Below are 23756 nucleotides of genomic sequence, written 5' to 3' on the forward strand. Positions count from 1 at the left end.
TCGGTAGCATATGCATTTGTACATCTCTCTGCAGGGCTCAGTATTGTTCTGGAGTCATGCGGCAGGGCTACTAAAACTCGTGATTCTGAAAATAATTAATTTGAGAATAGTGCAGTGGTTAGTGAACTAGCTGAGGACGTGTGAGGCACAGATTTGGTTTGCTCCTCTGCCAGCAGTTTTCTATTCATCCTCAGCAAACATCTTGGTCCTCAAGTTCTCCATATTTAAAATAGTGACAGTAGCATTATCCTACGTAATATAAATGGCAAGATAAAATATATAATAAGGTGTAAAATGGCTTGTGTACCATGGTGACTGGAGTTTTTATTTTTCCTTTTTTAAAAACCCTTAGAGCTTCATATTTCATTTTCAAGAATCATGGGAGACATAAAAAAAGCTTAAGATATTTTTGCTCAGCCTCCAGTATTTTTTCCTGTTCTTGCCTGGTGTAGTCCCTCTCCCTCTCACTGGGTCAGCAAGCTCACAGAAGGGGAATGTCAAGTAAAATTGATTTGAAACTTCTAAAAAGGGGAAAAGAAGTTCATTTTCTTCTAGATTGTTGATATACCTTTTATATCTGTATTATGTATTTTAAAATTTGTGTTTATAAATATGTTTATAAACTTGGTCAACTTTTGCTGTTTTGCAGCAGGATTCCACAAGCCAGTTGTGCAAAAAACAGCTGAGGAGGGCAGAAACAAACTGAGGGGTTTAGGAGCTTTGTAGCTGGGTGTAATTGGCACTGGCACTGAAGTTCTGGTGAGATTAGATAACAGGATGAGAGAAAAGATTAAATAATTTGTGAAATTCACTAAGAAATGAAGATGCTGGGTTATGTGCTTTGGGGACTATGGTGGACTGTTCGCAGGAGGGAACCAAATAAATCAGATTCAGTACGAGAGCCAGCCTGTGCTTTTTGACCATATTACTAATACCCTTCCTTTCCTTTTTTTGCCTACACCCATTGTGACATTGATTTTCATACCTGCTATCTGAAAGCGGCCTAAATTTTTACCCTTAATATTTGGAAGAGCCATTTAAATGCAATGGATTGATGTTTATTGCCTTGTCCCAGGCATATACACGTGGGACTGAAATTATTTTCTTGATGTGAAGGCATCACTCAGCAACAAAATTCTGTGATTCAGTAATCAAACATTGATGAAGTACAGAGTGAGCTTTTGAATGTTTTTCATGCCCTGATTACTAAACAGAGGTAAGATCTGTAGTGAAGCAAAATGTGTTTGTCCTCATGCTGAGGTTACGCTGCCGAGTGGGACCCTGAAAGGTGCTGTTGCCACGCAGCAACACCTTCTGCTGAAGTCTCAGTCAGAGGCAGGGTGGAGTGCAATGGCTGGTCAAAACACAGCTGGATGGACTGCTTACAGCTTTTTCACCTTTTTTCAGCAAGTAAGCTGCCCTGTGTGGTTTATTAACCGAGCTACCTGAACACAGAGTTAGAGTTGCAGCAGCAGGAAGTGGCTTCTAATCTGTAAAGATCCTCTGTGGCTGCAAATTCAAATGGCTGAAGGTCACTGAGGCTTGTAAAGTCTCCCTGGTGGCCACAGCATAACCATGAGAGAGTCATACATTTTCTTGCTACACAGCAGGAGCAGAGGCTGATCTGATTGTTCTCCCCACTGCTCGTTGCTCAGGTCTGGATTTTTAAGCTGTCTGTTGACTTCATGTGTGTCTTTGGTTGGGACTGTTCTGAAGTACAAGCTGCACTGTAGACTGGTCATGGAGATCTCTTCATGGAAGGTACATTAGAGAGGTCATGGTGCATTAAACCAGTATTTTGTAGTATTTAGAGGTAAAAGTAGAAAACTGGAAAGCTTCAATAAGATGTAATAATGAAAACTTGAAAAAAAAAAAAAAGAATGGAGGTATAGTTGTTTTGCCTTTTTTTTTTTTAACCACCAGTAGAAACTATTAGAGTATTTGTGAAATTTTTTTGCTTATTACAGAATATTCTTTTAATTTTTTGACCTTGAAGAGGGTGGATCAATTACTTTTATCATGTACTTTCAATGGGAAGGCAAATACTCATATTGCATTAATTTTCACAAGTGCTAGTAGCTAGTAGCTAGTCTAAGTAGCTAGTCTAAGTCAGTGTAAATTTTATGGCAAACCAAAGGGTACAAAAACTAAAAAGCTAAAAATGCTTTAAAGTACTTCTGTGTCCTCACAATTTTTTGGCTGAGAGCTCAGTTTTGTATGACAAGTGAAAACCACTGAAAATGTCTAGCTGCAGCATTGATTTGCAGTGGTACAACTTTACACTTCCAGTAAGTGAATTTCAAACAGAAGAGTTTTTTCAGTCTTCTAAATCCGTACTCAGACGTTTGCCTTGTGTTTCAATGCGAGTTATCCTGCAGGCTCTGGTGTTTGAGGCAGGTACCTGGCCGTGACCTGCAAGTTGCTTCCATGTTTTTTGCTGAGAACGTTGCTTCTTCATAACTGCATATGGTGAAGTTTGTATGTGCACCGTAGACGTGTACAGAAATGCCCATTCTACTTTGGTCAATGCTAATTTATCTTTTTTTACTCGGGTGTTTGGTGTGTAACTTTTTCTGCTGTCACGCACAGGGCTGAGCAGTCATCCTGCAGTCATCTTTCTGATGGACACATTTGATGCAGGGAGCTTTGAAATTACTTTTGAAAAGCAACATGAACAAACATTGTTGATATGGGCTTGGACCTGCCTGTTGTTAGAATCTTATTTTAGAGGAGAAAATGTGAGGGAGAGATATTACACATTCAAATACTGAGTATTTCATGTACTTTATTGGTGGAAAGATTTTTAGCAGAAAGAGCCTGTCAAGAAAGGTACAGCAGTGCTTTAGGGTGTTGATTCTGATGTCGTTATATAAAAATTACAGAATATTTAGAGGCTTTTGGCCATAGAAATTTAAGATTGAATAAATGTTATATTGTCTTTTTTCAAAGATACTTGCTGTAACCCTTAACAGTGCATTTTAATGAGCATGCGGAAGGCTCAGGTGAAAACTGCATAGAATTTTGCTTTTCCTGGTAGCTGTATTTCCTTCACAGCGGCCTCCTGATGTGGTTTCTTTCCCTACAGAAAGAAAAGGATAACCTGCATTTTAAATCTGCTGTAGCACTTCGCACCGTCGGTGCGCTGGTTTGCGCTTACGACAGAATTGGTGAATTTGGAAGTCCGGGCAGCAGTGACCTGGAGTGTTTCTCTTCCCCCCCTCCAGGCACTTGCGTGCATGTGTGCAGGCACACGTGCACGGTGCCCTCCCTGTCTCAGAGTCCTAGCAGGCATGTTGCACTCCTCTGTGGAAAAGAAATGTGGCATTTGGGTCAGTGTTTCTGGTTCACAGACGACCTGTGATGTAAGATGGCTTATTGCTGTACACAACAAGAATCTCTGATGTGCTTGTTAAATAGCGTGCAAATAGCTGCAGGCTCAGATCCCCTTACATTTCAGGAGTTCGAAGAATTGAATGATGACCTCGTAAGAGGCAGCAGCTCTGCTTTTCTGGTTCTGGCTAATTATGTCACAGGTGATGGTGCCACGTTATGTGCATGTACAATTGAGATGTGTGCCTAAGCAGTGTATGCTGGGTGCTAGCCTATTCCCCATGCTTGTCCCCTGGGACTTGTTCGAGCCAGAAAAAAATGTAAGTCACTGTTAATGAGCAGAGAGAGCTTAGCACCTGTCTGTCTAATCCATACTTTTTCTGTATTTCCTTGCATCGAAGGAATATCACTGCCTTACGGTCCTAGCGCATCAACAGCTAAACAGTACTTGACATTTAAAGAGATTTTCTGTTGTGCACTTGTATAGTCAAGAGTAATTCTAATCCTATTAAAGATATTATGTCATGGAGGCGTGTCCTGCAGGAGAAGGCTCCTGCTAACTGGCCCGATGGAAAGCAGAGGGGAGGGGCGAGCGGGAGGGCGGATTTATTACTCGATAGTTAGGTCAGGGATTTCTGTGGGAAATGCCCAGTGGTTGCAGTTGCTGATGATTTCACGGCAACAGCAGTGAAACACAGAGTGCGCTCCGGTGGCTGGTTACTGAATGAGACACTGCAAAGGGGTGGAAAGAAAAAAGACAGCGTGTGAGAGAGAGTCTGAGAGACACAGAGAGGGAAGCTGAGAGCAAGGAAAGTGCTCCGGCTCGAGGAGAGTCTCTCAGGTGTACTGCAGAAGCTTTTTGGAAATGGATGCAAGGACCATCTGCTGCCTATAGATTAGAGGACTGTAGACTAGGAGTGCAGAGAAAGAGCTTATGGCTCTTTTTAATAAAAATCAAAGTTCTGCATAACTGATTCATCAAGATAAATCATGAGTGTGCTCTTGCATGGGATATTAATGTATAAATCCATGCTTCAGACAGGCAGAGTACAGCCTACACTGCTATAAAAAATAAACCCAGCAACAATGCAGTGAATAAATTCTGCAGTGATTATCTGATTTATGTACGAAGAAAAAGAGAAGCAAAACACAGACAGCTCTTAGCGCACTGTGGCATTTGCAAGGCACTGCATTTAATGCTGAGAGATGCTATACATTAAATCTGACAACTGTGAAAAGAGAGATCATGGAGAAGTCAAGTAGTGAGGATTCTTCAATTCACCGGAGTCCATCTTTGGATAGCAAAGACTCAGATTTTGCTAAACCTTCTACCTCAGGGAGGCAATTTGGTCGAGGTTTTACTGCAGGAGCTTTCTATGGTACAACCGGATCACGCACACAGAGCCACACTGGGGTCGGAACCGGGACCGGCGCAGGGACTGGAACTGGCGTAAAAAGTGAAAAATACAGTGCACCCAAAGGCAGCAAATACGTGGTCTTTTACCTGGATCTATCCTTTGTTTTCCTTTTAGAATTTAAGAAGTGCAACATGGCAAGAGGCTGCCTGTGTTGTTTGAAATACATGATGTTCCTTTTCAATTTAATATTTTGGGTGAGTACTGCCTTTTCAGTTGCCTTCATGTGTTAGTGTATCCTGTACTGCTGCATTATGTGTGTAGTGCATCTTTGAAGCAGTACAGTAAGTTCTCTCCTCCCCTCCCTCTCTCTCATACCTGCTTGGAATATTTTCAGTGTTAAACTTGTGTCTGTTGGGAAATGCACATGCTTTCTATATCTTTATTGCTACCTGGTTACTGTAGTTTGCCTTCTAATTGCTCAGAATTGCTATTCTAATGTGCTTTGAACTGGGTTATCTAAGAAAGGGCAGAATTGTTGCCCTTTAAGGAAGACCAGAATTATTGTAGCATTAAAATCCTGCAGTGGCTGGATTGTTGCATCCTGTTGTAATACTTGTTTTGCAAAAAGCCGAAGGTTAATTTTTAAAGTATATTTTCATTGTCACCATAAATCTCATTTGCTTTGTGTAAATTTGCATTTGACAAACTACTTTTTCATTTGAAGGAAGTTCTGTCCCATTTCTCCAATTAAAAACAGTAAATAATGTATGTTCTAACCTCTTAAAGTCTCAGCATAAATGTAAAATGCCTGGCATGGTGAATTAATCTGGATTCAGTTTTCAGCTGTAATTGTACACACTGGTGTGTGAAGTTGGAGACTTGCACTTGCTTCTCAGAGATCAAAATTGATTTTCCTCCATCAGCCAAGAGGCGTGAGGAGTTGTAACAATGAATGTTTGAGCCAGCAAGTTAAAAGCGTAATGGCTACTTTGAGCAAAGTATTGTCACGTACAAGGGAGGGGGGAAAAGTTAAGTAATCTGCCAACTAAGCATTCTTCAGTACAGTATTTTTAAGGAAATCACAGGCTAATTGAAATACTGAGTATTCATGAATATAACCCAATGTGAAACGGCTTGCTTAGTTTGAAAGCAAAGGTCACTGCTTTCCTGGTGGTTACAAAGCTTGGGCACGTGAACAAAACCATTCATGGTTGTGATCCAGAAACCTACAGTAAGCTTCATAAATAAATGAAAACACCATCCCAGGATTTATTTTGGAAAAAGGGGCATTAGCAATCTAGTTCAAATAGCTACCTCTGGTGTACAGATATCATTGTTCAAATTAGGAGCCTTACTAGCAGTTTCTCTGTTTATCTTGACCCACTTACTGAAATAACCTCTAAGAGCACGAGTTAATGGGAGATTTGGTACAGTGTTGAACAGCTCACGCAGCAGTGAGCTTTTATCAGTAACAGACTGAAATCCTACAATTACTGTACTTGTGAGCATCTTCCTGAAATAGAAAGATAGAACTGATCACTGAAGAGCATCTGATCAAAGTTCACTTATGATTTTATTTTTTTTTTCTGTACACATACCCCACTAGAAAGTTGCTGTAAGTCTTTTTGGAATAAATAATTTTAAACACACCATATTTATATCAAACTGGCTATTTGACTCAATGCTGCATTACTTTGACACCTTCAACTATTTATTTTTCATATCTATATGTGTTGACTAGTTTTAGAAAAGCTTTTATCTGGTCTCAATACTTATGTCCTCTGTGATCTGTTATGTAGGTGTCTCTTACTCCTCACCTCCTTAGATGCAACACCTTTCTTTGATTTTTTTTCTTCCCAAGCAGCAATTTTCTTGACTCTGCATCAGACCTTCAGAGTCCATTTTTTCCATTCCTTGAACTTGCAAGAACATTTCAGACTTCATCTGTGTGCTCATCTCTGTCTGCTCAGCTCCCACTGGACTTCTATACAAACACATTGCTGCTTAGGTTAAAACTAGCCTACCATCTGGAACAGTTCTCTAGTGTCTTGTGCTTCTTCAGTTCTTACTCTTACCTCTTAGTCCCCTTCACATTCTCCTTACCATGTCTTTTGTTATGAGGCTTATATCACTTTTCTTTCTGTTACTAAAATTTATCACTACATCTCTATCCAATATTCTAAAAATGGCTCTTTTTTGGTGTGAACTGTGCTATTCTGAATGAAAATAATGCTCTGGCCTGGTGAATCTGAGAGATTATTGAAAAATGTTAAATGCAAGATGTCAGGTACTTTTCAAAGTAGTTTACAATAGATGTGATCCTTCAGCCTTTTTTTTTTTTTCTTTTTTTTTTTCTTTTTTTTTCTTTTTTTCTTTTTTTTCTTTTTTCTTTTTGACTGGGCTATTTTATTGTTTGAGGCATTCAAATGAATAGTATTATCCTTTGGTTCATGGAAATGCAACTAGAATGAAGTAGACTACACATGTTCTATGGAATGCTGCTTCATCCCTGGAACCACCATGACTATCTGAGAGGTTGTGAGTGTTTGGCTCTGCATGTGCTCCTTGCTGATGCTGAGCACCTCCAGTGTCTCTCTCTCCTGCCCTGAACTCTCCTTCTAGCCCAGGACTGGACTCCCCACTCAGCTCTGCCAGTGCCCTCCGCTCCTGCCCTGAAGCACTCCCTGCTATTTCAGTCCTATCTTTCTTCCTAACCTGCTTTTTCCATTCCCCTGTTCTCACTGCTTCCTTCTGAATTTCTGTTAAGAAACCCAAGTCCAAAATCTTGAAGCTGTGGCTTGCTCTTGAGCAGTGACTATCATCTTCCATGATGCAAGGTGATTTATTTTTAAAAAGAGAAGCTTCGTTTTTAAATATGAAATTTCCTGAACTGTAATTTAAAGTAGAATGAGGCTCCTGGTCTTCAGAGATGAGGAGACCACTTTCACACTGTTACCCTACAAAATGGTGCTTGTGAGATGCTTCCTCTGAAAACTAGCACAGGAGGAGAGCTTTGGCATCCCAGCATGCTGGGCACGATGGTCTGGAATGATTCTTAGTGCTGGCTCAGAGGAGAATGTTCTTCTGTAGGAAGAGAGAAACCTTTTCCTATTATTTGTCCATGAGGCACAGAAATGGGGCCTAATCTGTGCCTCATGGGCCAATGGGCCCTACTCCTCTTTCAGCCTTGCAGCTAACTCATACAGATTTGACAACAAATTATATGTGAATATTATATATTATATACATTATTTTTACCTACATTATATTTTACTTATTTTAATGTGTACCCATAGATACTTACACACAATTGTATATTTTGAAGTGATGGAGAAGTGCAGTAGTCATTGGATTCTCCCTGCACTTCGTAGCCAAGATGCTATTGCTGTGATAGCTACAACCAAGAGTTATAGCAGAAATTCAGTGTCTGTGAATTCGATTCATGACAAGAAAATACAGCTTTTGAAAATTACTAGCATGTGTATCAGTTAACCTGGAAGGATCACCTATCAGTTGTACAAAGCAAATTTGTCTAAGTGGGGCCTAGCAGTAAGTTGGAACAGAAGGTGTTTCTCCACCGAATTACTGAGAGCTTCAGGTATTGCTCTGTGTCCCTCTGATTCTTAACAGTTGTTCATGGCCATCTGGCATTGCTTTCTTTCAGAGATTAGGAAAGTCTGAGCTGAGGGTTAAGGAGGCTTATAGTATTTAATTGTGTGGCTAGGATGATGATTTACACTGAATTCATCCTAAGTGCATAATAAGTTTTGCAAAGGGACTGGATGGACAGCTACAAATGTTAATTGATTTAGTTTGCCTTCAAGAATATTTATGTGCAAACATGTGGAGATTGCAAAGTAGCTGATACTGCTCTGCAGAAGAAATAAAGTATTGATTTTTGCTTCTACAGATAGCAGCTAAATTGTTAAGGAAGGTAATCACTAAATATAAAAGCATTAGAGTATATGTCTTTATATGGGAGATTTCACTTTATTGTTATTAAAGAAAAGGATTACAATAATTATTTTCACAAATGTATCAGAAAATATTACTGGTTATAAAAATGAAGTTCTATAAAATATAATTTTTTAAAAAAAATATTCAGTCATGAAATGAGAATTTCATATGGTCTTCAAAGGGAAATTTTGAAATGACTGGCATAAGTTATCAAAAATTCACTAGGGAGCTTTGCAAGCAGTCAGTGGTCATAGTTACATTTTGTCTTGTTCCATTAATTTAACTTAGGTTAATGAGTATGCATACAGTGAAGCATTCATAATAGACATCTTGATAGTTTTTACTATTGCCTAATTTTAATATAAAATGCATTTTACTAGGAGCTATATAGCAAGATTATTAAGTCTGATCTTCTGTGTTTCAAGAAGAGCTAAGGAAAAGCTAAGCATAGTCAAGAAAATCCTTAATGGGGTTTATTTGTTAAAAGTGTTTTGTTTCAAAACTACTAAAAAAATCTGATAAGCATGATACCTGTGTGTTAATGTTATAGTTAAAAGCAGAAGTTATAAGCAGAAGTCATAATCTATCTAATTTAAGTGGAGTCAAATATACAAATTCAATTATTTAATATTTACTTTCAAGGTGAATTTTGTACTAGCATTTTGCTTTTACTGAAACATAAGTATAGAAGAGAAAAACACGGGCTGGAAACTTGTGGGTGCAGCAGGAGTAGCAGAAAGTCAAATACAGCAAATTTTTCCCTTTTGCTCTGTAATTACAGTAATGGATAAAGACTGTTGCTCCTGGAGAATATTTTTTCTGCATTAATTATTTGTGCAATTTAATCTTATAGCAGGAGTCATTAATGTTTTTTCTGTAGATTAAAACCAATATTGTGCATTTATCAATGAACATAAAGACAGTAGTACAGCAGCCATGCAGGTCATTTTTACTAAAGTCTCAGATCATCCTAAAAGAGAGGCAGCATGTCCATTCTCTGGGTCTATCTGCTGTCAAAGTTCTTGGTACTGTAAAGCAGCTAACAACTTTAGAATGATTTGCATAAGGTAATCCATACTTACTTATGCCAAACTGGAATAAAAAATATAGTGCACTGTTTAGTTTGAAGTACAAAGTTTTAATGCCTAACTGAACCTGTTGGACAGACAGTTAAATCATGTGAAGAGAATTTGTCCCTGCAAATAACTGAAAATTAATTTCTAAGGTTTAAAAGGGGGTGGACAGTTTGTCCCTTAAATCAGAACAAAATTGCTAACGACAAACAGCTTTGGAAAGGACACACATTAAATTTCTCTCTCTTTTGTTGCCCTCCTGCTGGCTGCATTATCTGATACTCCCCATTTTCTTACACAGGGGATAATGACAAGGAGAGGCAGTGAGTGACCCTGGGATGCTTGTCTCTTGACATAATAGTGATATTTACTTCTGTTGTATTTTCATTCTAATGACATAAGTGTGGTGACAGTTGCAGTACAATCCTGTGAAAATAAGACTGTCCAAAACCAACCAACCAACCAACCAACCAAAAGCAAACAGAAAAATCCCAGACCCACAACCCCTTCCCCAACAACAACAACAACAAAAAACCCACATCAAAAACCCAAGACAAATGAGCAAGACAGTAAATTCTGGAAAAGTGAATGTTTTCAGTGATATTAGCAGGAGAATTCTTTTTTTTTTTCTGATAGAGATTTGAGAAGCTGTGAAAAGATCCCAGCTATTAGTCTTAGTTTCCTCTCCAAATGGTATAGCACTGTTGGTGTCCCTATGGAAACATGCACCTCGGTGGGGGAGAACTATTAGATAAATGTTTTAGCATGACAATGTTTTGGCTGGGACGAGAAGGAAAGGTAATACTGAGTTCAAACTGTGTGGTGTCCTAATGAATGTGAGGTAAATTAAGTCCATTTGTAACCAGCATGCTGACATTACAGAATAATATTAAAACATTGTTGGAGACCTGAGACTAGTTTTAATTTAAAATACTGAGGTTTGCTTGAGAGCTGAGTTGCACTGGTTAATCTGGATGGTGAGGGCCTCATACCTCATTTTAGGGTCTAAGCTGTTTGAACTTGATAGGCAAGACATGAGACACGACATTTTTTTGCAATGTTCCTCTCACTAGCTATTCTTTGCTAACACTATATTTTATTTAGGTTATTTTGAGGGCTTTTTTTAGGTGTGGGGGATTTTTAAATTATTTTGGTTTTCCCTCGGTGTGGAAGTGTTTTAATTCTAGCTGTAGGTAGGTGTAAGAGCCATTTGTGTCTGTTGTTTTGGAAAAAAAGGAGTTGATTAATCACTCAAGGAGACTTGTTGTACACAACTGTTGTAATGTGGCCTGTTGGACAGTTTGTTCATTTGTACACGAGGAGGTTTATGGTCATTGAAGGTGAGAAATGCAGTAAGAGTTTCCAGGTGGAAAACAAATTTCTCCTCTCCAGTTCTCCCTGCACCCTTGTACTCCCAGAGTTAAATCTTTCTTTAAAATACATGACTCAGGTTCTGTTCCTTATATCCTTTGAGGACATGAGGATGACATTAAACAAATCTGTGCGTCACATTAAACAAATTTCTTCAGGCCTCTATGTCTCAACTCCCTTAACTTTAAAAACAAGAATGTATCAAATTTCCATAAAGTGATGACTTATTGTCAGTTTTGAATAAGGGTAATAACTGTGATATTTCCTACTTAATTCTGCATTCCTAGACTCATTTCAGTAAGCCACTTGGTAGGGCCTTGGTTAGCAGGGTCCCTTTTTATCTTCTCCTGCTACCCCCCAGGTAAGTAGGTCTGCAAGAGGCCCATCCAAAGGGGTATAATCTTTCTTATGTGAGTAGAGGATGAGCTTGTAACTCCATTATCTGGCTGTCCAAGGAGGCATCTAATTTGTTTATTTAAACACTGCTGACACACAACGAGACCCGGGTACAAAAGATGGGAGGATGCATTCTGGTTTCTGGAAAGTAAAGTGTGGTTTATTAGGGTTTTGCTGTACACATATTTGGGATGTTCCTAATGGGTAGCCAGGTCACCACAGATATGGAATACTATAGGTCCTCTGTGTTTATAATATGTAAAGTTACCCAGCCTTGCAGCAACTTAGGAAAACTGTGAACAAAAGGAAGAATTCTGCTGTTTGTGTTGGGCTTTGCTTTAAATATCTTGCAGAAATAAATAAACCACACTTCCCAAACAAAGGGAAGGGGCACCATAGGGCTGAAGGTGTGTTATTAGACAGTGAATGTTTGCTGAACCTATTGGGGACTTCTCACATAAAACCTAATAGTTTTAATACCACTTTATAGAAATGACTGCAGACATTGAACTGAAAGCCATTTCAGAACTTTCTGACACAAATTAGCTTTAAATCAACTCAGGTCTCCATTTAGCTCGGTCCCTTGCTGCTTAGGAGCAACTTAAATTGCTGAATTTATTCAGCAGAGATAATTGAACTTCCAGTTGTTTGGAAATTTGACTGGAATGATTGTTCTTTCCTGCTGCCTTTATTGAGCTGGGCTAAAGTTCACATGGCTATCCAAACCTTCTTCATTTAACTACTGCATCCAGTATAGCAAGGATTGTGAATATTTGTGGGATTTGCTGCCAGTTTGAATTTTAGAAGTCATCTGCAGCTCATCTTCAATACTGTCTCTCAAAACTTGGCACCCTGGCCAGTGGCTTTATCACTGCTCAGGTAACGCAGTTAGGGCTGGGTTCTCCACAGGGTTACAGAACATCCAGTCACTGTTTGTTGTTATCCTTAATCAAGTCACAGACAGGTCCCTACAGTCTTGGTAAACAACTCAAAGCCATCTTTAAGTGTTTGGTTATGCAGTTGACACGCTGGGTCTCTTCTCTCTCACCCAGAACCTCTGTGCTGTCTGGGAACAGAGCCGATGGCTACCCCTTGGAAAGGGATGGAAGCTGAAGCACAGGAAGACTAGTTTGCCATTTCTTTTTTTCTTTCATTGCTTCCCTGTCTTTGCTATGTTTTTGCTGGTAAATGTAGGTGATGATAATTAACTTTTCAGAATCAAAAGAATTTGTAATGTTTAAAAATATTGCTTGTTTTAGTAGGAAAAGAACACTCTACCCATGGATTCTGTTGAATCTACTTGGTCTTCATTTCAAGCTCCTTTTGCTAATCCTGTCTTCTGACTCTGAAATAAAAACCCCTTGTTACTGTTTCTATTCAGTGTGGCAGGGATAGTTTTGAAAATACATTAAACTAGTCTCTACATGTCTTTCTTCCCATATAACACTGGCTAGTCATGAAGCATCAGAGCCTGAATTTGTATCTTTTTTATTTCTTTTGTGGATTTTCCCATACTTCTGTTTTATGTGCATTCTGGTACAATTTGTACTGCTGTAGGTACAAATTATAGGTCTGCAGTAGAAAATGATCACATTGTAGTTGATTCTTAAAAGTATATGACATGTATTGAGAGTTGCTGCAAGGAATAAAAACCAGCAGAAAGTGGTATGCTAATCATCTGTTACAGAATTATTAATTTCCAACACTGTATTGAGTTGTGACTGGTAAGTACTTTCTTTTTACTAAAATAAGCAGGGTTTCATGTTTTTAATTTTTTTATGATAAAGAAGACTGAGGCAAGACAATAATGGGCTAGGGATGAAGATAAGATTATGAAGAGATGACAATAAGCTGTAGGGTTCATCAGCTTAACAAATTACTAGTCATTAACAGAGATGCATTAGTTGCTTGTGTGCACATTTCTACCATGTTGTGGATGTGTTGCAAAGCATGTTAACTTAAACCATGCAGTTTACTCTGCAAATGATGTATGGAATGGTTAACAGTGGAAGCAGTTAACTGGGAGTAATTCCATCGTGTATAGTCCTGTCTCTGTACCACAATGTACAGTCACTGAGGCTAAAATGATGCAAAAATGAAACAGAGGGCAAAGAATTTGCATTGTACTATTCAATCAAATTTCCTCAATTTGCTGTCTTAGAGAACTGGAATTTTCTAGAAGAGCTGCTTCTGAATCAGAGGTTTGTTCTTTGAGGCTTCTTTAATTGATGTATTATGCACACTTTGTTTTAAATGGTGCTGCTGAATACTTACATTTTGCTAGTAGCTGTATCACTGCTGAGAAGCGTGGATTCTTCACAAGACTTCTTTCTTCTTCTGTATTGTCTTGGAGAGTTTCCAACTAGTTATGCTCTTAAGCAGGTAAAAGAGTATTACAATCTATGAATAGATTGTAATTCAGAAATGTAAACATCTCTTTTTGTCTCATTTCATGGTAGTTTTAAACTGAATTGGTGGTTAAGAATCTTACTATCCTTCTGTGCCCATCCCCCACTTTTTACCTTTCATCAAGCTATTGCTGTGTTCCAAAGTTTCCCTTTGGATGCAGAGACATAGTTAAATCAGAAAAAAATAAACTTCATGTTCTCAATTGCTCTTTCCTTAGAGTTTCATTTGCCATCTTCTCCATTTTCACTGCTTTAAGGAATTGATATTACATCTGTTGCCATAATCCCAGAGTGCCTTAGGACCACTTAATGTATTTATCCTCTTGACACCCTGTAAGTATGGGCCGTGCTTTTATCCTCCTGATACAGATGGAAAGCTGAGACACCAAAACAAAGAGAATGTCTGCATTAGAGCACAGGGTAGAGGGCTGAGAGCCATTAGAGACCAGAACTAGCAAGTTGTCATGGTTTAACCCCAGCCAGAAACTCAGCACCACACTGCTGCTTGCTCATTTCCCCACCCCTTCTACCCCAGTGGGATGGGGAGGAGAATCACAAGAAAGGTAAGTGGGTTGAGGTAAAAGCAGTTTAATAATAGAAATAAAATATAATAAGCACAAGAACTACATAATTATAATCGTAATTGAAAGGGAAATAACAAAGAGAGATATAAATTAAATCATCAAGCCCCCCATGTACAATACATCCACTGACTGATGCCCAGCCCATCCCTGAGCAGCGACTGATGGCCCCTGGTTGACTCCCTGCAGTTTATGTACTGAGCATGACGTTCTATGGTATGGAATATTCCATGGGTATGGAATATTCCTTTGGCCACTCCTGCCCACACTCCCTCCCAGCTTCTTCTGCACCTCCTCACTGGCAGAACATGAGACCCTGAGGAGTCCTTGACTCAAGGTAGGCACTGCTCAGCAACAGGTGAGAGGCACTGGCAAAGACTGCCCAGGGAAGTTGTGGATTCGCCATCCCTGGAGATGTTCAAGGCCAGGCTGGATGGGGCTTTGAACAGCCTGGTCTAGTGGAAGGTTCCCTGCCCATGGCAGTGTGATTGGAATTAGATGATCTTTTAAGGTCACTTCCAACCCAAGGCATTCTGTGATTCTGTGTTAAAAATGTTATTCTTACACCAAATCCAAAACATAGCATGGTACTAGCTGCTAGGAGAAAAACTAACTGTATCCGAGCCAAAACCAGGACAGAAGTCCACATGCAGCAGACTGCAGCATGGAGAGGCTTGTGCTGAGATCTGCATGGCAGTGCCCATGAGCTCAGAATTCCTGCTGATCACTTCCTTCAAGCTTGGGTGTCTGCAGCAGTCCTCCTGCACTTTCATTGCCAGATTAGCTTGGGCAGAGACAGCTTAAATCTGTCTGTATCCATGGTGTAGATGTGCCCTTCTGAGAGACTTGTGCAAAGTTAAACTGAAATTGAATCTGGATCCCTGAAGTCCCTGGTAAGTGTCTTAAGCAAGCGACCATCTGTTATGTGCCATGTGCCTTGTGAGAGGCTTCAGAGCCAAGCCACCTCGGACTCCACATGCTTGCACAGCGTTGGCTGCAGGCATGAAACTCCTAACAGGTTTAGGACTGGTACAGCATCCTTTCATTTGCCTACCTACTCCAGAGGTCTGGCATCAATGCCACTGACATCCGGAAATACCTAGAGGAGTGGAAGTTTTCTCCTGACACAGCATAAACCCTAAACCTGCACACCACCTGCAAGGTGTCATGGACTAAACTGAGGGTCTCTTGAGATTGTCATCCAGCAGATGACAGTCAAGGTGAAAGCTTGGCTGTGGGATATCTCTCTTTATTGATTTCATTGTAATATTTTTTATGACTCCAAACCAGCAAGTAAAGTATATTCCATAACTAATAAACAAATAACCCAACACTGGATTTAACACTTAGAGAAGGTAAAGTTGTTGCATGGCTGGCAGTAGGATTTCTTCCTACTTTCCTTAGCCCCTCAAGCCATGTGTTAGTCTTTTGCTGCCTGAGTGATGTTTGTGCTAACAGCTTTTTCAGCATGTGCAATGTAGAGAGGACTCTCAGGTGGGATCTCTCTTTCTGCTCTCAGCTGAGAGGATGTTGGGATGTCTTTCAGTGCAACACTGGTTTTGTATCTTACAGGATGCAGTCTAAAATGCAGATTGCTGGGGTAGATTTGCTCCTAGGTTGTTATTTTTTTGTTTGTTTAGGCTTTTTTTAAGTGTTATCTGCTCTCTTAATAGAATATGCCTGTGGAGATGGCTGTGATGGATGATCTTGATGGGATAGACCTGCTACTTTGGCAGGTTGAAATCCCCTTTACTTTGGAAATTTGGGGTTGTTTTTCTTCTTTTAGGTAGAAGTGGAACCTGATTGCTGGATTTTGTTCTTGTTTTCTCTCTTAGTCTGTTTGTCCATTTACAGCTTAATTGAAATAAATAATTGTTGTGCTTCATAATTTAGTAGGTATTAGTGGTGAGGTTCACCTTATTAGTAGTAGGATTTCTATGGTTCTGTTTTGAATATTTAAATCCATGATCCAAATAAACCATAGTGGAGTTACAATTTAATACTACTATGTTTGACTTCTGGTGTATTGATTATCTCCCATTCATGAGGCTCAAATGCAAAACTGAATATACTGGATCAGACCACAACTTTGTGTATCTTGCCTTTTAAAGTATATGGTAAAAACGCTTAATAGAGACTAAAGGAATTGAATGAATTCATGTAACTCCTTTCAGCCATTTATCCAAAATTCTCTGGCAGAAAGTCTACTTGTTTAATTAAATATTCTGTGAAATGGCATTTCCTTTAATGTCTTGTGCTTGCTGATTTCAGTAGATCATGACAGTTATCCAGAAAAACAATGAACCATCCTCCATTTGTCTTGTAATTATTGTTTTTAAAAATTTTTACTTTATTACTGGAATGGAAAGAAAAATCAGAAAAAATCTAATTTAAAGTGAGTTTACAGCAAAAGTAGTATTTAGCAGGGCATATAGCATAACATATGTTCGGATCATGGAATCATAGAAAAATCTCTAGGTTGGTAGGAACCTCTAAAGAACATCTGGTCCAACCTTCTGTTGAAGGGAAATCCTTAGTTTGTGTTACCCAGGGCCCTGTCAAGCTCAGCACTGAGTATTTATAGCAAGAGAAATGCCACCATTTCTCTTGGTAATCTATTCCAATGTTTATTTTCAATTAGTTCAGTTTGTTTTCAGTTTTTCTTATAGCTATGCCAGAATTTTCTGTGAAGCAACATGTGTTCAATATTTGTCTTGGTGGAACAATGCAGGATGGTGTTCAGTTTCTTGAGCTGGGATGACCAAGCCTGGATACAGTAGTCCAAGTGTGGTCTGACAAGTGCTGGATAGAGTGGAATAATCACATCCCGTGATCTTCAGGATACAGTCTTGCCAATGCTGCCTGAGGCTGTATTTAAATGCTTACACTAATATTTCTGTAGTTCCGTGGTGTAGCTTTTAACACCAAGTTTAGAGCAGCAGCATGCACAGCGCTCTGTATGGAGTTCTGTGAGATGGAGAAGCTCTGTTGTGAGGACAGAAAGATTTTCTTCCTCACTTCTGAGCATTTGCACTCATACTACATCGCTGCAATTAGACACTCATCCTTTTATTGTTTTTCCCTCCGGACTGCCTTCCCTGGCAGCCTCCCCTGAAGTACACTTCAGCTAAACCACTTCTCTTTCTCTGAGCTATTCAGCAATTTTCGTAGTCCATCCTGCAGCTCTGTCCCTGTAGGTCATGCTCTGTTTTCAGCTCCACCCAGCTTGAAGGTGCAGTTGGCACAAGTGCTGACAAGAAGAGAAACATTGATCTTATCACTCCTCCATCCAAGTGGCCGCAGTGTGTGATTGTGTTCTCTGGTGCAGTGTATTGATTTTATGTGTTGCTATATGTGTTACATAGCTTCACTGTATTTTCAGAACTGCTGACTGCTTTTTTCTTGTTCCACATTTCTGGTCTGTTTAGGGCTCCTGCAGCCCAGCTAGTGCTTGTATTCTCTGTTATGGTCCTTCTCATTAACAGAGTGTGTATCTCAGAATAATGAGATTTTAGGAGTTCAGGATCTTTACCAGCAGGGTAGGGAGTGGGGCAGGTTAATGGTTGTGGGGTTTTGTTTTGTTTGGGTTTTTAAAAAAAACCCAAACAGCTATTTTTTGGTGCATTCTCTTGAGTGACATTTTTTTAAACGATACTTTATATTTTGAGGGAGTCTGAGCAACAGCTAAACCTTGAAAGCAATATGCTTGTATGAAAAACAGTCTGTAAAAATAGTGGTTTTTTTTTTTTTAAACATTTTATTGAAGTGCAAACTGCATGACAGCTCTGAGTGTTTCCCAACAGTGTATCTCTTCTGACATGTGTCCTAGTTTCAGACCTTTTCCAAGTTCATGAATGCGTTTGCTTCAGAGAGCTGTATTAAAGCCCAGCAGTATTTCTTTCAGGATACTTCATCTTGCTTGTCTTCCCAGAACTAGCTGGGATCAAGCATGTTTCCACACAGTTCTGGAACATCCGAGAATGCAGGTTTCTCACTTAAAAGCTTCTGCAGCTGTGTGTGAGCAGTAATAAATGGTTGACACAAGCCTCTGGGGACAGCTTTAAATGGGTGAACTGTTCCCTGTTCCAGCCGTCTCGGGGATTTTTTCCTCACTGGTTGGATGCTGTGCTATGAGCCTGACCCAATCCTTAGTGACAGCTTGTCGGGCTGATTAATGCAGACTCTAGAGAATAGCTCTTTGCTCTCTGATTGATTCATTTTACCAATAGAACTCACATTCCTGTAGTGTGAATAATAAACAAGTGATTTAATGAGTACTCCCCAACCTATTCCAATGACATATCCTGATTGAAGCAGTACATGCTTTTGGAAAGCTGAAATACTCCCTGTATGTTACTATGCTGAAGATCCACCGAATTATAACCTTCTCCCATAAATCCAAATTAGAAAGTTAAGGATTAATTTTCTTCTGTGCTGTGCCATTAGACACATTATCAGAAATGTCATTGATATTTAAATTGTCACTTCCTTCTAATTTTTCTGGTTCTTAACCAGTGATTTTTTTTGCTCTGTGCTTCCCACCATGAAATGTGGTTCTTGTGAAACTATTATTTCTTTGCAGCATTCCTCCCCCCGCCCCTTTTTTTTTTTAGTCTCAGAAGGTGACATGCAAAAAGTAGGATAAAATTTGTTCTTCCTCAAGGCCTCAAGGCTTCCTCAAGGCTTCCTTGTTCTCTGCATCCCTGATGGTGTTGTCCCACCTCATTCTGTGGTTCTGTGTATAACTCTTTGTAGGATTTGGCTTTCCCAGCATCTTGGAAAGCTCTCAGGAACACAGAAGCAGATAGCATTGCAGCACTTCAGCAGGATAGGGGAGTGGAGCCAGAGCAGTGGAAAGAAGGAAGAATTTCTTGTTTGTGTCTGGACGGTTTCTGTTTCCTTATTATTCAAGAACTCTTACTACTGCATTTACGAGATCCTGACTCTGGATCTACAAAGAGTTCTCCAACAAACATATTCAAGAGAGATGTGCATAAAATGAATGTGAAAGTAGGGAAACAACACTACTGCTGACTTAGGGGAATATAGACATAGAAGTACTTTTGCCTTCTAAAGCTTTGCTGTGTGCTTCATAGAGAAGGAGAAAATGGGAGGATAAAAGCATCCTTAATCTCCTCCCCTGTATTCCCACAGTCTCTTTCCTCCGTTCTTTCTTTTGCTGGGATCCACGTCACACAATTTCTTTTTGCTTGACGTTGAGCTGTGCACCTACTGATGTGTTCTCCATGCCTAGCCTCGCTGGTACTAATGTCATACCTGCACTATGTGGTTCAGAATTTGAGTAACTGAGTGGGGAAGCAAGGATCCTGATGAGGTTGTGATCAGGTTTCTGAGGAATAACAGCTGCTGGCTTACTTGCTTTCTTTCCCAGCCTCCACCAGAGAAAGCTGAAAGGGTTCATTTGCACTTGGGTGAGGCACTGCTTTTATAAATCTGATAGCACTGTGCCTGCATGCACACAGTTCTCGGACGTGAATTCACATTTTTGAGTGGACGATTGAGAGATATTTTTCTGTTTTCTGTTAAAAGAAGCTCAGCACCTTCTAAAGAAACTTCTTTCTGTCCTCAACTTACTGCTAAAAGGTTCTAGAAGCTGTAATTACAATACTGCTTTAATGACAGTCTCTGGCCTAATTTTTTGCTTCATAGCAGCTTGGGGGAGAGAGGGAGGCTTCTTCCTTTATTGTTTCTGCCCTGTAGTGTCTCCTGCTTCTGTCTGTTCTTCCGAGACCACAACCTGATGTGACATCCATTTCAGCAGTGGTTCTTTCTGCTGCAGCGTCAGTGCAGATTTATGTCTGGCCATTGACGCAATATATTTTATGGGTAGTCAGCTCAAGGTTTTCTGTGTTACAGGATGTGTTGTGGGCAGGTTTAGCAAAGAAAATGTTCAAGCCCAATAGCATGAAAAGGAAAACCAGGCTTATTGAATTATGTATGCCTAAGATTATATAGACTGTATAGATTTAAGATGTGTCTTAGGGCTGAAATGAGCACTGCCATGCTGAAACAAAAGGCAGTGTAAAGATTCAGGAGGATATGTATGAAAGGAAAGACCTTGGGAGCACAAGAGTTTGCCACAGAGACATGAAAGTGTCATCACTGTGCTGGATGGACCCTAAATTATTTTTTCTCTGAAGGATTATTAATCTAGAAGTAGTTAAGAAACCCCGATAGAGAGCATGACATTACATGGGATTGAGTTTGAGGTTGTTCTAATGATAAATCATAGCTCAGCTCCTTGAGATGGAGCAGAGGCAGCCTTTTGCCTGGCATTGCAGGAAGGAGGAAGAAGAAGAGGTTACAAATACTTTTGGTTCTCTAGAGTGAAACAGTGGGCACTGGAGAAAGGCTGAGTACTCTTGGAATTGGTTTTGAGTTCTTGACAATAATCGAGGCCATTAAAAATACCTTTTTAATAGACTGTTGTTTTCAGTAAAGTCTTCATTTTGTAACACTTCTGCAAACTCTTGGAAAATCAAGCCTTGTTCCACAGTCCTACCTGAAATCAATTTTTAGAAAATTACACCTGAGCCATCAATTGCAAAAAACCTCAACAAAAAGGGCGACCAAAAACCCCAACAATTTCAAGTGAAGTCCTGGACTTGAACATCATAATCAAAATTAGGATTTTTCAAGGTTTCACCACTGACTGGACTTTGCTGTTGACGAAGTCAGCTCTCTGAGAGAAGAATGTTGATGATCAGTTTTCTAAAGTGCCTGGTACTCTGTTCAGTGACTGGCCAGATGCTACTGCCTGAGCATTTGTTGAGCTTGCTCTCAACAGCTTGTGACAGGAAAACTCCATTGTCTCCAGCTCCATGGACAGGAGTCATCTTGCTTAATTATCTATCTATGCTTAGAGATGTGTGCTGTGGAGGTGTGTACTATGGATTCCCCAAAAGCTGCCTTTGGAGGCGATAGATTACGGCTAAACTCATGAGGGAGGTGCTGCAGATCAGACAGGTAAATGTGATTATAAGAGCATCTACATTGCTGCTTTGTAGATGGCTGAAGCAAAGTGTGATGGATCTCAGCTTGAATATTCAGTTTAGCATTGCTGTGCCTGAGTAAGGACGGTGATCTTTCCATTTGCAGACTCACAGGGCACATGGAATTGTTTTAGCAGTTTTTACCGTTTTAGTTTTTTTTCTTTCTGTTGTTTCTCATTTCTGTGAATAGAGTTGTCTGTTATGCAGTGGGAGACTTAATTTAAAATGTCCTTGGCATTGAGCAAACACTGTTATCTTAATGTAGTTGCTGTTAAGTCACCTGACTCCATGTTATCTCTGTTTAAGGTATTAATTAGGACGAGAGTTTTAAAAGCTGTTTTCAAGGCCTAGTCACTCAAATATGGCAATGGAGATAGAAAATGCATTTCAGCTGACAAATGACACGAGCTTTTATTTAACAGTTCTTATTCAAAGGTACTGAATTGGGAAGACCTGCTTAAATGAGCCCATTCTTCTACCTTCAGAATAATGGGGTTTTGTAAAAGAGATTCCTGCTCATTTTGGACTGATACGCCCATGTGATCCCATGGCAAAAGCATAAAGAGCTCCGTTTATTCATGACTTCATGGGGACTTTCCACAGTGAGTGCAAGCCAACAGCACAGGAACACTGCCATAGCTACCACTGAACTGGAGCCTGGAGGCAATTTCTTTACAGAGCTTTCTTTTAATAGATTTGCTCACAAAAAGATGCCTGGTGGTGCCGCCTTCCAAATAAGTTCGGCATACACTGGCAGAGCATGGAAGCACCTTATCTCTGCTGCAGATGAAAAACCTTGTAGTTTTTTGTTTTCCTAAGAAAAAACTGGGGGGCAAAAGTGAGAGGAACCCAAGGACCTGGCAGATACCGTGTTTGCTTTTTGGCTATGTGCAATTCACTTTTTACTGCTGCCTTTCATGAGCATAACTCAATAAATAAATCAAATTGAGACTCATGAGTGTTGCAGGCAGAATGAAGCTTCAGACAAAGTGTATTAAAGAAGCCCTTCTGTTGAGTCACGAGGTGCAGAAAGGATCCTCCTGCTTTCTAAACTCCTCAGACAGGAGTCCTAGTGCAGCTGGAATCAATCTTGGCCCCAGACTCTGCCAACAGTTTATCTCTAAAGGATTATATAGCTCTAATTGAATGTTTATAGAATTTTGTCCTGCAGGATTAAGGATGGCAACCCAAATCTCCCTTTTTCTCTTTCTGTCTATATGGGTATAAAATAAATAATTTATTTAAAGTTACTATGATAATTATAATGATCAGACTAAAAGACCTTAATCAGGATAGGTAGCTATGAGTACTAGTATACTGTACTATTTTTGGAGCAATATTCAAGCAACTATATTAAAGCTAGCAAAATCAATTATTAAGTAGAGATTGATGTTACTCACCTGTGCTGATGACTGTGGGGAAATCTCTTTTGCTCAGCCTTGAGGAGTAACCTTGAGGAGTGTCCCCACTCAAGGGAAGAATTTCCACACGCACGCTTGGAGAAGGAGCATGTTAGAACACTCCACAGTTAAAAAGTGGGAATAGATTTTTATAGTATAAAGTGATTGACTGTCAGTCACTATGTCTCCATGCCAGCTGTGCCAGCTCAGCATGTTTAAGTTGTAAGTTGTATCACTTCTTAGGTCCTTTACCAGGTACTTCATCAGGTGCTTTTTTCTTCCTCAAAGTGTTTACTTCGGGGCTGATGAGTTCAGCTGGTTTCAGCATTCTTCAACACCAAAACCAGCATGGCATCCCTTTCTCCTTTCACCTCTGACAGCTTTGCAAATAAAAATGTTCAAGCTGGTTTTCCCCTACTCTAAGCAGAGAATCCTGCTACAATGAGAAGCCTAATACTTCCCTGTGCTCCTGACAGGGAAGCTAACAAAAATCCAAGACGAAGATAGGGACAAAGGGTATTAAGACACCTTTCTTCTTCAAATTTCAAAGCCTTTTATTAAGGATTACAAGGCACCAGAGACACCTGAGGGATTGACTTTCTTGACAGGGCCATGCAGGAGGATGTGTCAGACCTGAGATCAGCACTTCTCTTCTAGTCAGGCCCCCTGTCTGCTGTAGATCATCTCTCTGCTTTTTTGCCCTTGTTTATTTTTTTCATGTAGTTGTAGTAACCTCTGAAGTGGCAAGCAGATGAGATGACATTTTATTAGCTATGCTCTATGTGGTCCAAGAGCTGTGTAAAAGTGACACTTAATGAAGCCATTTGTATCTTGTAGGTGTCCAGCTCTCCCAACCCTATGAGACATGC

The 23756-nt window shown here is 39.8% G+C and overlaps 1 protein-coding gene across 3 annotated transcripts in view; it reads left to right on the top strand.

The window, feature by feature from the left end:
- Positions 1-23756, top strand: part of TSPAN9 (tetraspanin 9) — a 169617-nt gene that overhangs the window by 72714 nt on the left and 73147 nt on the right. For 2 of the 3 annotated variants that reach the window (XM_063394102.1, XM_063394101.1), the window contains one exon: positions 4863-4942. The exons of the other annotated variant lie outside the window; for it this stretch is intronic. In XM_063394102.1, coding sequence (XP_063250172.1) covers positions 4880-4942 — 63 coding nt within the window. In that variant the 5' untranslated portion in view covers positions 4863-4879. The remainder of the gene's footprint in view (positions 1-4862; positions 4943-23756) is intronic. 3 annotated transcript variants of the gene reach the window in all.

Source organism: Prinia subflava, chromosome 3 (assembly GCF_021018805.1).
Source record: "Prinia subflava isolate CZ2003 ecotype Zambia chromosome 3, Cam_Psub_1.2, whole genome shotgun sequence".
Classification (NCBI taxonomy): domain Eukaryota; kingdom Metazoa; phylum Chordata; class Aves; order Passeriformes; family Cisticolidae; genus Prinia; species Prinia subflava.